Below are 12,755 nucleotides of genomic sequence, written 5' to 3'. Positions count from 1 at the left end.
CAGGGGAGGGTCGAGAAAGAGTGAAAGAGAGAGTTCTCTAGAAATGTCCAGAGCAGGCAAGATGAAAGGAGGAACTCATGGAAAATCGGAACTTGAATATAATAGGCCAGTTGAGCCTTTGATTGGAAATTTTACTGGAGAGTGATGGAGCAGGAGTGCAACAAAGGTACTGGGAATTGGGATGCAGAATTAAGGGCAATGGGATCAGGGAAAATTCATTTGATGGCGTTGGAATGAGGAGTACCAGGAATCCGGAGGGTGGTTACCAGGTGATATATAGCGATGAGCACAGACAGAGGAGAGTGCAGGGAACCTGGAGTCAGCCTCGATCCAGGAAAGGAGGAAGAGGAATCATGCTCCAGGTGGAGTAGGGCTGGGGCTTTGGAGTACATGGCCTTGGGGGGTAGCTGGTGGGGAAGGAACAGGAGAGCGACAGCTTTCTTGTATTTAATAAGGTCTCAGAGTAGGGGTAAGTTACTACACCTGACAACTGGCAGATTGCAAGACTTTCTGAGGATCAGAGCTATAGATTTAGGACAGTCATCATGAGTTAGGAGCGGACCAATGAGATCAATAGAAGCAGAAGCTACTGACAGAAGTTTGGAAATAGATATCTAAGGGGAAACACAGAAGTATGAAAGATACCTTAGATTTTATTGAAATATATCAGTGATGACTAGTGAATTAAAGAACCAGCAAAGAAACCGTAGAGAGTAGGAGAAGTGCAGATGCAGCATGGGCTGGGATAGAGATAAAGTAAAAGTTCCCCTGGAGTCGTTCTGGGTGCTGCAGCCTCAAGTGTCATTGCACCAGTGAAGGAACAGCAGACTGGCTACAGGAAATGACCCATTCTGACATGATTCTCATTTTAATTGGCTGCTTAATGGATGTGTGGGATTCACGTGATTCCTTTTTTTTCTGAGTTTAGAGGGTTTTTTCAGTATTTCTCTATCAAATCTCCAGACTATGTTCTTCCTTGGTCTTCACTCCTTTTATATATTCAGCTTCAGAATAACTTGTGTATAGACTTCCATATTTTCAGTGCTTATTCTGAGTCTGTGAATCAGAACTCATAGACTCTCTGAGACCCCAGTGCAGTCTCATATAGGAGCAGTTCTTCTAGACATGTCATATCATGTCTACCCCCAGAGTACTATTCTTTGGGTCTGCCATGTTGGTTCAATGTAATTTAAAACTGAAATCTGGTCCAGAGGTTTAGACTTCTGTTTTGAATGTTTCAGAGAGTGGCTGTGAGGCAAGAAGGCCGATGGGGCTTCGAGCGTTGATGGGGCCTGGAGAGAACTCTGGTGGTGAGAAGTCACTGTGGTTTTGTAGCAAGAACACACTTACCCCTTAATGCACAGCTAAAGTCCTCTGTGATAACGCTGATGTTCGTGCAGAGACCTGGGGCTTCTGTTGTATGTGACTCTCTGAGAAGTCAGTATCCATTTCTGATTTTATCCTCAAGACCAATTTGGCATGTCAGGAATACACCATCTTTCCACTCCTTGACAGTGGCTGGCCCCTTCCTGCAATAGCTCGGGGGTCTGGGACTGCAGGTAGCAGCGACAGCGGGTGAGCTCCTGGGGAGGGAGTGTCTCTGTGGCCAGTTGCTGGGCTTTAGGCCCAGGTGCTGCATGTGCTGGTCTGGACTGACCAAGAGGAGCACATGGCTCCATGCGTGGGAAACTGCCTCCAGGTTGTCATTTGTAGTTTGGGGAAGGATTCTGTGCACACCGCAGGGACAGTTTCGCAATGCTTTGTTCCCTTTGTCACGTGGCAAGCACGCCCAGTGCTTCATGATTCAAGATCAGGGAAGTTGGAACTTTAGTCTTTCTTTGTGTTTTGTACTCATTTTAATTGTCTCACCCTTCGGTGCTCATTTCCTGGATAGTCTAATTGGGGCTGTGTAAAAAACTGAAGCAATCCGACGGGCTTGTGCACTCGCAGGCTCTCCGGGTGGCTCTGTCTCACTGCCCGTGTTCGGTGCTCTGTAACCGCTATGTGTGGCTGTTGATCAAGGGCAGGCGACAGAAGGAAGAAGGCCAAACTGGTTGCTCCATCAGTTGTTCATTTCATTTTCTCTCTCTGCTTCTCTCCCGGTTCTGGATCTCTCCCTGGATCTCATCCCGTGCCGCCCCCCCCCCCCCCCACTCCTTTCCCTTCCCCGCCCTGCTGGCTCCCTCTTACAGCCTAGTTAAATCCCCCCAGCATTGAGGGTTGGGGCATACACATAGGTGTGGTCACAATAGTAGGGATAAGGTTCCTTTCCCTCAGGGGATGCTTCTCCTAGGACTGATTCTCTTTCAGCAGGAGGATCCACCCAAGAGCGGAGTCCCATGAGTGTGTTTCTCCTCTCCTCAGCCAGCGTTCATAATATTAATCATTTTGTATGGACACAATAAGAAATGCATTAACCTTATAGAATTGCTTTCCTGGGGCCATCTCGATCTCAGACTACAGTGCTCAGGCCAGATTAGTCTTTTCTATCCCTAGCAGGGTCCTAGCCTCGTCATTATTTTTGGATCATGACAACATTTGTCCATGATCAAGCTCTTAACTTATAGTTAAGAATTAGGCACTTTGGCCAGGTCCATCTTGATGCCAGGGTAGCACACGACTCACTGCTTGCCCTGGATCCGTCCCGTCCCTCGTCGGGACCCTGCTTTTGGGGTGCTAGGAACTGAGGGCAACTGAGGCTTAAGTGGAGAAAGCAGATGCCTGGGAATGAATAATATTCGAAGCCAATTAAGTCCCAAGTTACAAAAGCATAATATTGTCTTCTTGTGTCTATACAAAAAGGACATTGCTTTAAAGTAAATTATTCAAAAGGCACAAGGAGAGGAGAAAGGCAGTATTAACTTATAATATAAGTTCAGTGTCCTAGGAAGGTCTGACCTTATAAATTAGCAGAGTCAGAGTGGGAGAAAAGCTGATGAACTGTTTTGGGGAAGAGAGCATAGAGAAGTGATTGCAGCTAAGCAAAGGGATGGGAGTGACTCGGGAACACCTTGATGGGTGTGACTGGGGTAAGCCTAAATTCTGGAAAAACCGGGACAAGCTCCTTGTGGCAAGGGGGGAAAGGACAAAGTAATGTCATCCTACAGGGCTCAGCCAATCAGGGAGCATCTGGGCCATGCTGCTCACAGGTTGAGCCCAGGTTTGAGCCCCTTGTCCCGCTTCAGCGTCCCCGCCATGGCAGATATTGTTTCATAGGTCAGGTCTCTGACCGTCATCCAAATGCCAGCCACGGGCCCTGTTCTGTGTCTGTGATGCCTCGCCCCTGTTTGTTTCTTTTCTGCAGTTTGTTCTCTCAGCTGACAGTTTACCAGCCACCCAGGAAGACAGAGAGGGTCTGTTTGAGTGCAAAGCCAGGAGAGTTTCAACATCTGTGCCGTGTGTGCGCCTGCACGTGTGCCCTGCTGCGTTCCAGAGCACAGCTGAGGCTGGCAGGGCACAGCTGTCGACAGGGCACATGGGGTCCTGGTCCCGTGGCTGTAATGTGTCCAACTCAAGCTGCTGTGTTGTTGGTGTTGGTCAGGCCACGGGTGGAGGCGGATTCTGTGTGCTTTGTGGGAACAGTTTCGCAATACCTCTTACTCCATTTGTCACACATTCCCATAACAAACACCATGAATCCAGGCTTGTTTGCATAAGACCCCGCTGTGGGGTGCCTGGTTCCTACCCTGTCCGGGAGATCTGGCTAATGCTGACACTGTAGACCTTCATTGCTGGGAGGTCTTGGGACCAAGCGTTCTCTTCCTTCTGATTTTAAGGCAGCTAAGTTCTGTTTTGTAGAATGTGTGATGATGACTGATCAATATCAGCAGAAAAACTCTTAGACAACAGTTAAGTACAGCAAATGTCGATTTTCTTACTTGTAGCCACTTTTTAATAGTCCTTTCTTTTAAATATAAAATGATGAAATGAAACTAACAGTGTTTCCTTTTTTTGACTGTTTTGCAGAAAAAGCCTCTGTCTGCAATAATAAAGGAAGTCTGTGATGGGTAAGTGTCGCTGAGGGTTTGTCTGGGTGCATGTGTCCATTAATTGAGAAGCATATAAAATATCTCTGTGCAGTGATGAAATAGTGTTCATAACCCACAGTCAGAAAGAACTACCCTAAGATTTATGTGCCCCTTTCCATGACAAAGTGGCTGTCTTTCCTCAAAGACCAGAGAAGTGTGAAATGGCTTGTGTGAGCACATGGGATTGACTTTATTTATTTTGAAAAGCTGTGGCTGTTCATCCTGCCCAGCAGGGAGCACTCTAAAGTTCCTGGGGTTAAAGACACACTTGGTCTGCTCTCAGCTGAGTGGTCCTTAGGTCCTCACTGAAGATAAAACAATCTCAGAGACAATCAGTGGGGTTTGGTGCTGGCCTAGCAGCCTCGGTGTCAGCTTGTGAAGTGCTTGCTTCGAGTACCCTAACAACCCAGAGGAAAGGGCCTGTCACTCTTTCGTATAGCTTACTTTAAAGAAATGTGAATGGAGGATTACCTGGAATTTCTTTTGGACCCTGGGTACTTAGGGCTGGGGTAGAGCAGTCATCTTGGTGAGGCCTTGGGCTTGATCCCCAGCGTGGGGAAGGGAGGGAGGAAAGAAGGAGGGAGGGAGGGAACGAGGTGGGGAGGAAAGGTGGAAAAGACCTTGAGTGGTCTTGGAAAAGTATGCCATGAGGAATTCTAGAATGCAGACATAATTGAAAAGAATGCTATCAGAACTGCATGGCTGGAGCCAGGAGAGATAGTACAGTGGGTAGGGCGCCTGCCTCGCACACGCCCGTGCAGGGTATGGCCCTGGCGCTGCCCTCAGTGACCCCTGAGCACAGAGCTAGAGGAGGCCTGGAGCAGGGCTGGGTCTGGCCCAAGCCTCCACCCCAAAACTAAAACGAGAAAATGTGAAAGGCTCCTCTCGGCCCGAGTGCCTGGGACAAGTGTCTTTCTTTTTCCCCATTGCTCACTCTGCCAGGCTCATGCTCTCTCTAGCACACACGCCTTTCCCCCGCTCACAGTGTTCCTCAGTGAGTCCCATCCTGCTTCACACACACAAGCAGACAGGTTGAGTCCAACAGAGGCCCCACCAGACATACGCATTGCGTTTATGGCCTCTGCTTCCTTCTGCCTGAGTCCTTTAGAATGGCCCAAGAGTGGGTGTGGTGCCTGAAGGGCAGAGCTCGTACTGTGCCCAGCACCAGCACCGTGTCAGGGTCCCCTGAGTACTGCTGGGCGTGACCCCAAGCACTGAGCCAGGAGTAGCCCCTAGGTGCATGTGGGTGTGGCCCTGGAGCCCAAATGTAAGGAAATAAAGAGGTGAAGACATTGAGAGAGGCAGAAACATGGCTTTATATTTAGCCAGTCCCTCCTTCTGCTCCAAGGCCAGCAAAGGCGTGTTGTAAGATTAGGGCAGTTGAAAGATGGAATAGTGATTTTTTTATGTTGGGGACATTTGTGGGATTGTTGGGGACTGGCCCGATTCTGTTCATAGGATGTCAGATTTACCCAGCCCATGTAACTTTGAAGACAGAAATGACCACTCTTGGTTTTCTGATGAGTTTATTCTTGTTGTTTTAAGGTGGTCTCTTGCCAATCATGAATATTTTGCACTGCAGCATGCTGACAACACAAACTTCTATATCACGGAGAAGGTAGGTCCATCACGGGTTAATGTGGGACACATCCTTTTAAGTAAAGCAGGACATGACCAGTGCTTCTTTATTTACCACTAAATATGCCGGTCTAACGTTTAATTCTCTGCTCTGCATGCAAATGGAGGTGTCTCAGCAACGGCAGTTACTGTAGAGTCAGCAAGGAGATATTTAGCCCCTTCAACAGTGAAGACTAACCATGTTTCTGCACCCAGTTTTAGCAACTCCATTTGTCTTATAACGGTGAAGATGAGAATTATCTTCCTTATTGCTTGTTTAAAGCATTTATTTGATACTTAATGAGTTAGTTGAGCTGCCTTGCTCAGATGATTTTTTTTTTAAAAAGAACAATTTCTATATCCTGCTTAAAATAGTGGTAACGATACAAGAAACCTTTTCTCAAGATGGCAGTTGCATTGGTCCTGGGATTCTTTGGCTCTTGGGGACTTTTTTCTTGGGACATCTCCACTCTTTAGGCTGCTTGGAGGAGGGTGAGGGAGCTGTTAAGACTTCATGGTCCCCACAACAAGTCATCTGAACTCGCATCCTCTGATAGAAAGGGGAATGAACGTAGATGCAGCTTCCTGCATGCCCGGAATCTCCTCTGCATGCACAGATGTTGGCATCACCTTTAGGTTGTATCAGAGGGGCCTCGGTCAGTAGCTGCTTGCACGAGCCAAAGGTACCAAAGAGGATCTTCAATTTTTTTTACAAAAGGGGGAAAAAACCTCAAAACAACAATCAGGGTTTCGCAGCAGCTGAAAAAGAGGCGGCATGCAACCCACCCCCCCCACCCCTTTTCCTGGGGATTGCTTTATTCACGCTGTGTATTTATCACATTCCTGCTTTTGCTGTGTATGTGCTATTTTAGGTTCTATGTGTTATTTGGTATAATTCCGTAGGTTATTTTTTGGCTCTGTGATGGCTCTGAAATGTTCCCTATAAATGTATGGAAATTGCCTCTTTGCTTCACTGCAGTTTGGTTTATGAAATGCTTTTCATAGGAAAAGCTGAAGGCAGTGAGGACCTGCAACCGTGGGGGTTTCTTGGGTTTGGCAGAGAGATACAGAAACGGGCCATCTCGGGCAGGTACCTGGCCCGCATGGCAGGGCTCTCCAAGGCAGAGCTGGAAAGCAAGTCATGATCTTTCAGCGCCTGCAGTGTCCTTCTGAGGATGTCCGAGGAGTTTTGCCTTCAGCTCAGGCTCATGGAGAGACCACAGAAACCCTTAGGGGCTACGGGGATCCGGCAGCTCTCAGTGGGACACGTCAGAGCTGGCTGCCATTGAGTCAGCAGGGGCAGTGTCAGGCTTCAGGCTTCGTTTGTCTCAATAAACAGCTTCTCTGTAAGTCCGGAACCCCAGCGCGGTGGAAAGTGAGGCAGTGAGAGCCGTCAGGTTCCCTCCTCGGCATCGTGATCCCAGTCTGTCCTGGGCATGGGGGGTGGGGATGGGCGTGGAGAGAGAGACAGAGACAGAGACAGAGAGACAGAAACAGAGAGAGACAGAGACAGAGAGACAGAGAGACACAGACAGAGAGAGACAGAGACAAAGAGAGACAGAGACAAACAGAAAGACAGAGACAGAGAGACAGAGACAAAGATGAGACACAGAGAGAAGGGGTTAGTCTGCATTTGGCCCCACGTGCATTGTCTGAATCTTGGAAATTAATTCCTCTTCCCAGATCGACACTGGACTTTCCATATCTGATTTTTTTCCCTCTTTATTTCTGTTGCCAGAAAGTTGAGTTTTAAGTAGAAAACGTCTTTTTAATTTATTTTTTATTTTTTATTTATTTTTTCCCATATTCCACCACCAAAATCCCCAGTATACCCACTGCCCCCGCCCCCATACCCCAAACTGTATAACTGAAGAATTTCACTTCATTTTCTCTTTACCTTGATTACGTTCCATATTGCAACACAAAACTCACTATTGTTGTTGGGGTTTCCCCCAAAGAAAGACAGCCCTACTAAGGAAACATTTGATAATTGGTTTTCCATTAAAAGATTGTATGTTTTCAGTTTTTAGAAAAGGTCGCGCAGCCGCGTTAGCAGCCGCGCGGCTCGGATGTGTCCCAGTCCCACAAGCCGGAGCCATGTTGCTGCTCAGTGTCGCCAGGGCTCCATCTGGAGAAGGTGTTGTGGCTGCACCTCCTCTGTCCGGATCCCTGATGTTGTTGGCCTGGTTTTGGGTCCGGAGCATTTCTCCGGCCGCGGAAAACGTCTTTTTTAATTGGCCCATATCATGTTTATTACCGCCTCCTTTGAGTCATTCCAGTTTCTTGTCTTTATTTTCCCATTGCTTCATTTTCTGAATATTTTCATGCATTTGATACTGCACTTATATAATCTGCATGCCATTCTTTATCACGTAAAGAGGATCTATCAGTATGGGGGCTGGGGAGATGGTGCTGTGGGGAGGGCACTTGCCCTGCTCATGGCTGATTCAGGTTCCATGCCCGGCACCCCATATGGTCCCCTGAGCCTGCCAGGAGTGATCGCTGAGCCCAGAACCAAGAGTCAGCCCTGACCACAGCTGGGTGTTGCCCCAGAAAACAAAATAAAATAAAGAGTATTTAAGTCAATAAAAATGAAATGTATGACGTGATATCTTTAAGCACACCCTGGTTTCATTTCCCCTTCGTTCACCTGTTTTTCAGAAGGAGGGTCTCTCCTGGCCAGCACCCTGGAGCCTAGAGGTGCCGTGTGGCTCCAAGCTGGTGGCACTGGCCATTCAGTGCAGGGCCGGGGATGCTCCACTGCCCTGGGCCCCAAGGCCACCGCTGGCAATGATGGGGCCCACCTGGTACTGGTCTATGTCCCGCGCCCTCAGTTTACCATTTCCGAGACAAGGGTGGGGGATTTGGGCCACACGGCTGATGCTCAGGGTCACTTCTGGCAGTGCTGAGGGGACCATATGGGGACTGAACCAGGTTGTCCGTGTGCAAGGCAAGCTGCACTATTGTTGCACTATTGCTCCGTTCCCATTTGTTCACCTTTGAAGGATATCTGAAAGTGTTGCAGCTTTGGGGGTATTATTAGAAAAGTTTACATGGTTTTCTATTCATGGTGATTTAGGGAAGCATGGAAATGATTAACTGATGAAACTATTGGGCAACAGAAGTGATGGGATTTTAAACTGCCACCACTGTCGGGGACAGTGAACACGCCTGCACTGGTTGCAGTGGCATTGCCACCTGGAATAGAATCTACTGCCTGTTCTGTTTGCAAAATCCTTGTATCTCTCTCTCCCTCCTCCCTCCTTCCTCACCTCCCTCCCCCTCTCTCCCCCCCCCCTCTCTCTCACACACACACACACACACAGAGTTCATTTCTGTGGTGCTGGTCTTCTGCTCGGGCTGTGTTCACACATGTCCCTGCTGTGATTCATCTCTGGCGTCCTTTGTCACCTGTGGGAGACCCCCATTTAATTGTTGAATAATAAGGAGCCCCAGAAAATTCTGAGCGTTTCAGAGGTAACTTCTTATTTTATTATTTAAAATTTTTTGGTTTTGTTTCTTCACCTGAACGTGCTTGGGGCTTCCTCTCAGCTCTGCACTCAGGGCTCACTGCTGGTAGGGCTTGGGGGGCTGTATCAGGTGCAGGGATCAGGCTGGAGTCAGGGCATGTGCCTGCTGTACCTCTCTGGTCCCCAACTTTTAAGAATGTAGAATTTTAGCTTGCAGGCCCAGAGACTAGTTGAAGAGTATCTGACGAGGTGGCATTCTGCCTCCTGAAGGTGTGGAGGGCCTCAGGCTTGGATCCTAGGGCTGTCTCATTTCTGGCTGCCTGGGTGGGGTTGGGGGCTTCTCTTTTGAGAGCAGAGTCCTGTGGTGAGTTCAGCCATAGCATGTGTCTGCCTGGTTCTTGCACGAATCTGAAAAGGCAGCTGTTGATGTTTTTGTCTTCATTAAAATTAACACATACTCCCCAAATTCAAATTACACCAGTGGGAAAGTTACTATTTTATTGGAATCCTAGTGGTTTCCTGGGAAGTCTTATTTTGCTCGAGGAATTCCCAGGGACTGCCACCAGCTTGCCTACCACATTCTGGGACGCAGGGAGCTTTGTTCACAGAGCTGTCACTTCCCTCTGTTTGGCTGTCCTGGGGTGAGGCTGCATGTGGGTGCCACAAGCTCAGTGCTGGGCGGGCCCCCAGTTCCCAGCTCTGGGGCCAGACCCGGGCCTGCCCTCCCTCTGCTGCTGGTCCCTCAGGTTCCCTGCGAGGATTCCTGTAAAGAAAGTACTGAAAACTTTACACTTTCTTCTTTTCATGATTAAAATTGCATACTTCGCACAGTCTCAGTTACTTGCAGCCCTGTGAGTTGTTCAGGAATATTTGCATTGCCATGGCAACAGGGGACTCATTTTCAAAACTTCTGCCTGTCCTTCCTGACTGACTTTGCCTTGCAAATGAGATGGTCTTCCTCTCTTGCAGAGATAAAATATCACCTGCAGTTTGGCAGAAGAATTCTCCAGTCCTGGCATGGCACATGGGCAACTTTTGTGATTATTGAGTGCTTGAGATGTTCTTTTGTGCTCCTCCATTCCATTTTCTGTCTTTTTTGTTTTGATTTTGGGCCAAACCTGGTGATGCTCAGGGGTGACTCCTGGCTCTGCACTTTGAAACCACTCCCAACAGTGCTCTGGGAACCACATGGGATGCCAGGGATCACACCCGCTCGGCCGTGTGCAAGGCATGCTGTGCTCTTGCTCTGCCTATTCTGAGCTCCGTCTCCCGAGGAGTCTCCATTGCGTCTGGGCCGCTCGTTTCCCTTACGCCATAGCTGAAGGTCGATTTCAGCAGTAGCAGAGCATGCAGACGCCTTCCATAAAGCTCAGAGCAGGCTCGTTCCAAGTTCAAATCCTGCCTCAGGTCTTCTATGTTTAAAGGTGATGCCAGAGGCAGGCTCGAGGGCGATGACGGGGCCGGAGCGAGGGAATGCACTTTTTCCTCTCCTGCTTCAGGTCAGCTGGGGGTGTAGTTGACCAGTGAGACAAAGATCCAGTCTCCTTCGTGACTGGCGTCTGACTCCTGTGCGCCATGCAGGCTCTCCTCACCTGCCCCGCTGAAGGATGCATCTCTCACTTCACATGCTTGCATGTCACCCTCCCCTTCTGTCACCTCACAGCTTTCATTTATGTAACAGTCTTTTTAACCAGAGGCAGCTGGTTTTACATTAGTTCTCTGAAACCAATTTGTTCTATTGTTAAAATTTTGGATTTTTTTGCTCCCTCTGCCAGTCTCACTACCTCTGCCTGCAAACCCCTGGCAAAGAGTTTTCTATTGTTTCATGAACAAAACTCTTTCTCTGCCCCACCTTGTTTGTGGCACCGTCCTCGGCTGACACTTGTCGGGGATCTGGACGCTTACTGCCTCAGTGAGCTAAAGACGGGGGTTAGAGCCTATAGCACCAGCGTCATGTACAGCTTCCTTCTTTTTAAGAGGCTCACCCGGAGGAAGTCCTAACAAGTTTTTATTTGCCTTTGCACGAGTTTTGTGAGCATCTAAAGTAGTCTTGTTGCACTCAAGTTGTTCTCTCTAGGCAAACAGGAAAATGGTGCCGTCCCTCGGCACCCTGTGTGCAGGGCGTCCTGGCTACTGGCCTCTGGGGATGTGTCCTCCACCCCTACTGGGGTAGTTGAGACTCTGTCATGATATCGGAATGTGTTTGCCCTCGTGCTGAGTCTTGTGGAGTGCCTGACGTACAGGAGTAGAGTCGCCACGCTGTTTCTCTTGCATCCGGCTTGTTTCTAGACTGGCTGCAGGGGCCTGGAGACGGAACTGGTGGTGCTGGGCGGCACCTTTGGTCACACTGCCCCATCTCAGAGCCCTGCACCTCTGGGAATTGTGTCCCCCCTGGTCTGGGCTCTGCAGGTTCCTGCTGGAGTGCAGCTCAGGCGTCAGAAAGCACTGCACGGCAGATAGAGTGAGGGGGAGCTGCGTGTGTCTTGGGGTCTGTGTGGCACGGGAGCGGGCCCGGGAGGGCACAGGAATGAGGGAGGAGCACAGAGGAGTGAGCAGTGCCAGGACTGGCTCTGCAGGGCTCCCGGGAAGGCTGACCGTGGCATCTTCTGGAATGAATTCTTTCACAGACCAGACTGCTTCTCAGGCGTCACTCACCTGGCAGGCTGTTGGCGAGTCACTTAGGGCCTGGTGACACCTGCCCTCACCTTGGGCTACACACTCTGTCGTGTGCCTCCTTTACCTGAAACGTCACCCTGCCGGTGTGCTGGCTTGTATTATTTTGTGCTGAATTCATCTTACGGACTGAGCAACTCAGTTGAGGCTTCGAGGTGTCAGTCCCAGAGCCGGGCTGGGTGGGAAGGCCTGACTTCAGGCTGTGTCTGTGATCACGGCTTGTGCTGGGCTCCCGAGGCAGGAAGTTTCCTCTCCTTGTCCTGCCGGAGTGGGGGCGTGCCACAGAAGTCCTCCGGTGGAGTGGAAATGCATGTCTCCCGCCTGTTCCCGCCCTAGCCTCCCTTCCCTCCTCTGCTTCTGGCCACTGGTCCATCCCGCAGATATTTCATATGTACCCTCAGCCCCAGAACCCACTCTGAGTGGCACTGCAGAGCTGAGTGCGTGGCTGTAGAAGCTGCCTGGAAGGTCATCCATCACCCACGTGGCCTCTTTGGTTGCATTTTATTTCATTCTATTAAAATAAAGTGTTTGTTCCCAGGGGAGCTGGTCCCAATTCAGTGCTTGTGCAGGAGCTGGGATGCAGCTTCTGCAGCGAGCAGACAGAGGCCGTGGGCTTTGGCCAGTCTCCGCACCCGCAAAACGGGCTGTTCGGAAGTGTTTCCCATTTGCTCGGATGCCTTGGGCGGTTTTACTCCAAACAAGCCTGTTTGGTGTAGCAGGCAGGGGGTGTCTGATGGCGGGAACCGGTCATCTGGTTCACAGCACCAGCGTCTCCCGAGTGCTCTTAAGAATGAGATGGCTTAAGTCAGCTCGGCTCCTGCTTTGGAAGGAACTGAAGCCTCCGATGCACTGGGGGCATTATTGCGGTGGGGCGGGCAGGGAGAGTGCTGTGGCTTCTTCTTCTGTCTGCAGTAGTACAGATGGACTCTAAAATGACTCTTCGTCATAAAGTTATAGAATGGTAGAA

General features: G+C 49.6%; 1 protein-coding gene across 3 annotated transcripts in view; it reads left to right on the top strand.

Moving 5' to 3' along the window:
- Positions 1 to 12,755, top strand: part of ELMO1 (engulfment and cell motility 1) — a 545,070-nt gene that overhangs the window by 120,410 nt on the left and 411,905 nt on the right. For all 3 annotated transcript variants that reach the window (XM_055132324.1, XM_055132311.1, XM_055132316.1), the window contains exons 3-4: positions 3,967 to 4,007; positions 5,574 to 5,646. In XM_055132324.1, coding sequence (XP_054988299.1) covers positions 3,967 to 4,007; positions 5,574 to 5,646 — 114 coding nt within the window. The remainder of the gene's footprint in view (positions 1 to 3,966; positions 4,008 to 5,573; positions 5,647 to 12,755) is intronic.

Source organism: Sorex araneus, chromosome 1, assembly GCF_027595985.1.
Source record: "Sorex araneus isolate mSorAra2 chromosome 1, mSorAra2.pri, whole genome shotgun sequence".
In the NCBI taxonomy this organism is placed as follows: Eukaryota; Metazoa; Chordata; class Mammalia; order Eulipotyphla; family Soricidae; genus Sorex; species Sorex araneus.
The sequence above is the reverse complement of the archived record's forward strand: the minus strand, read 5'-3'. Positions and strand labels throughout refer to the sequence as shown.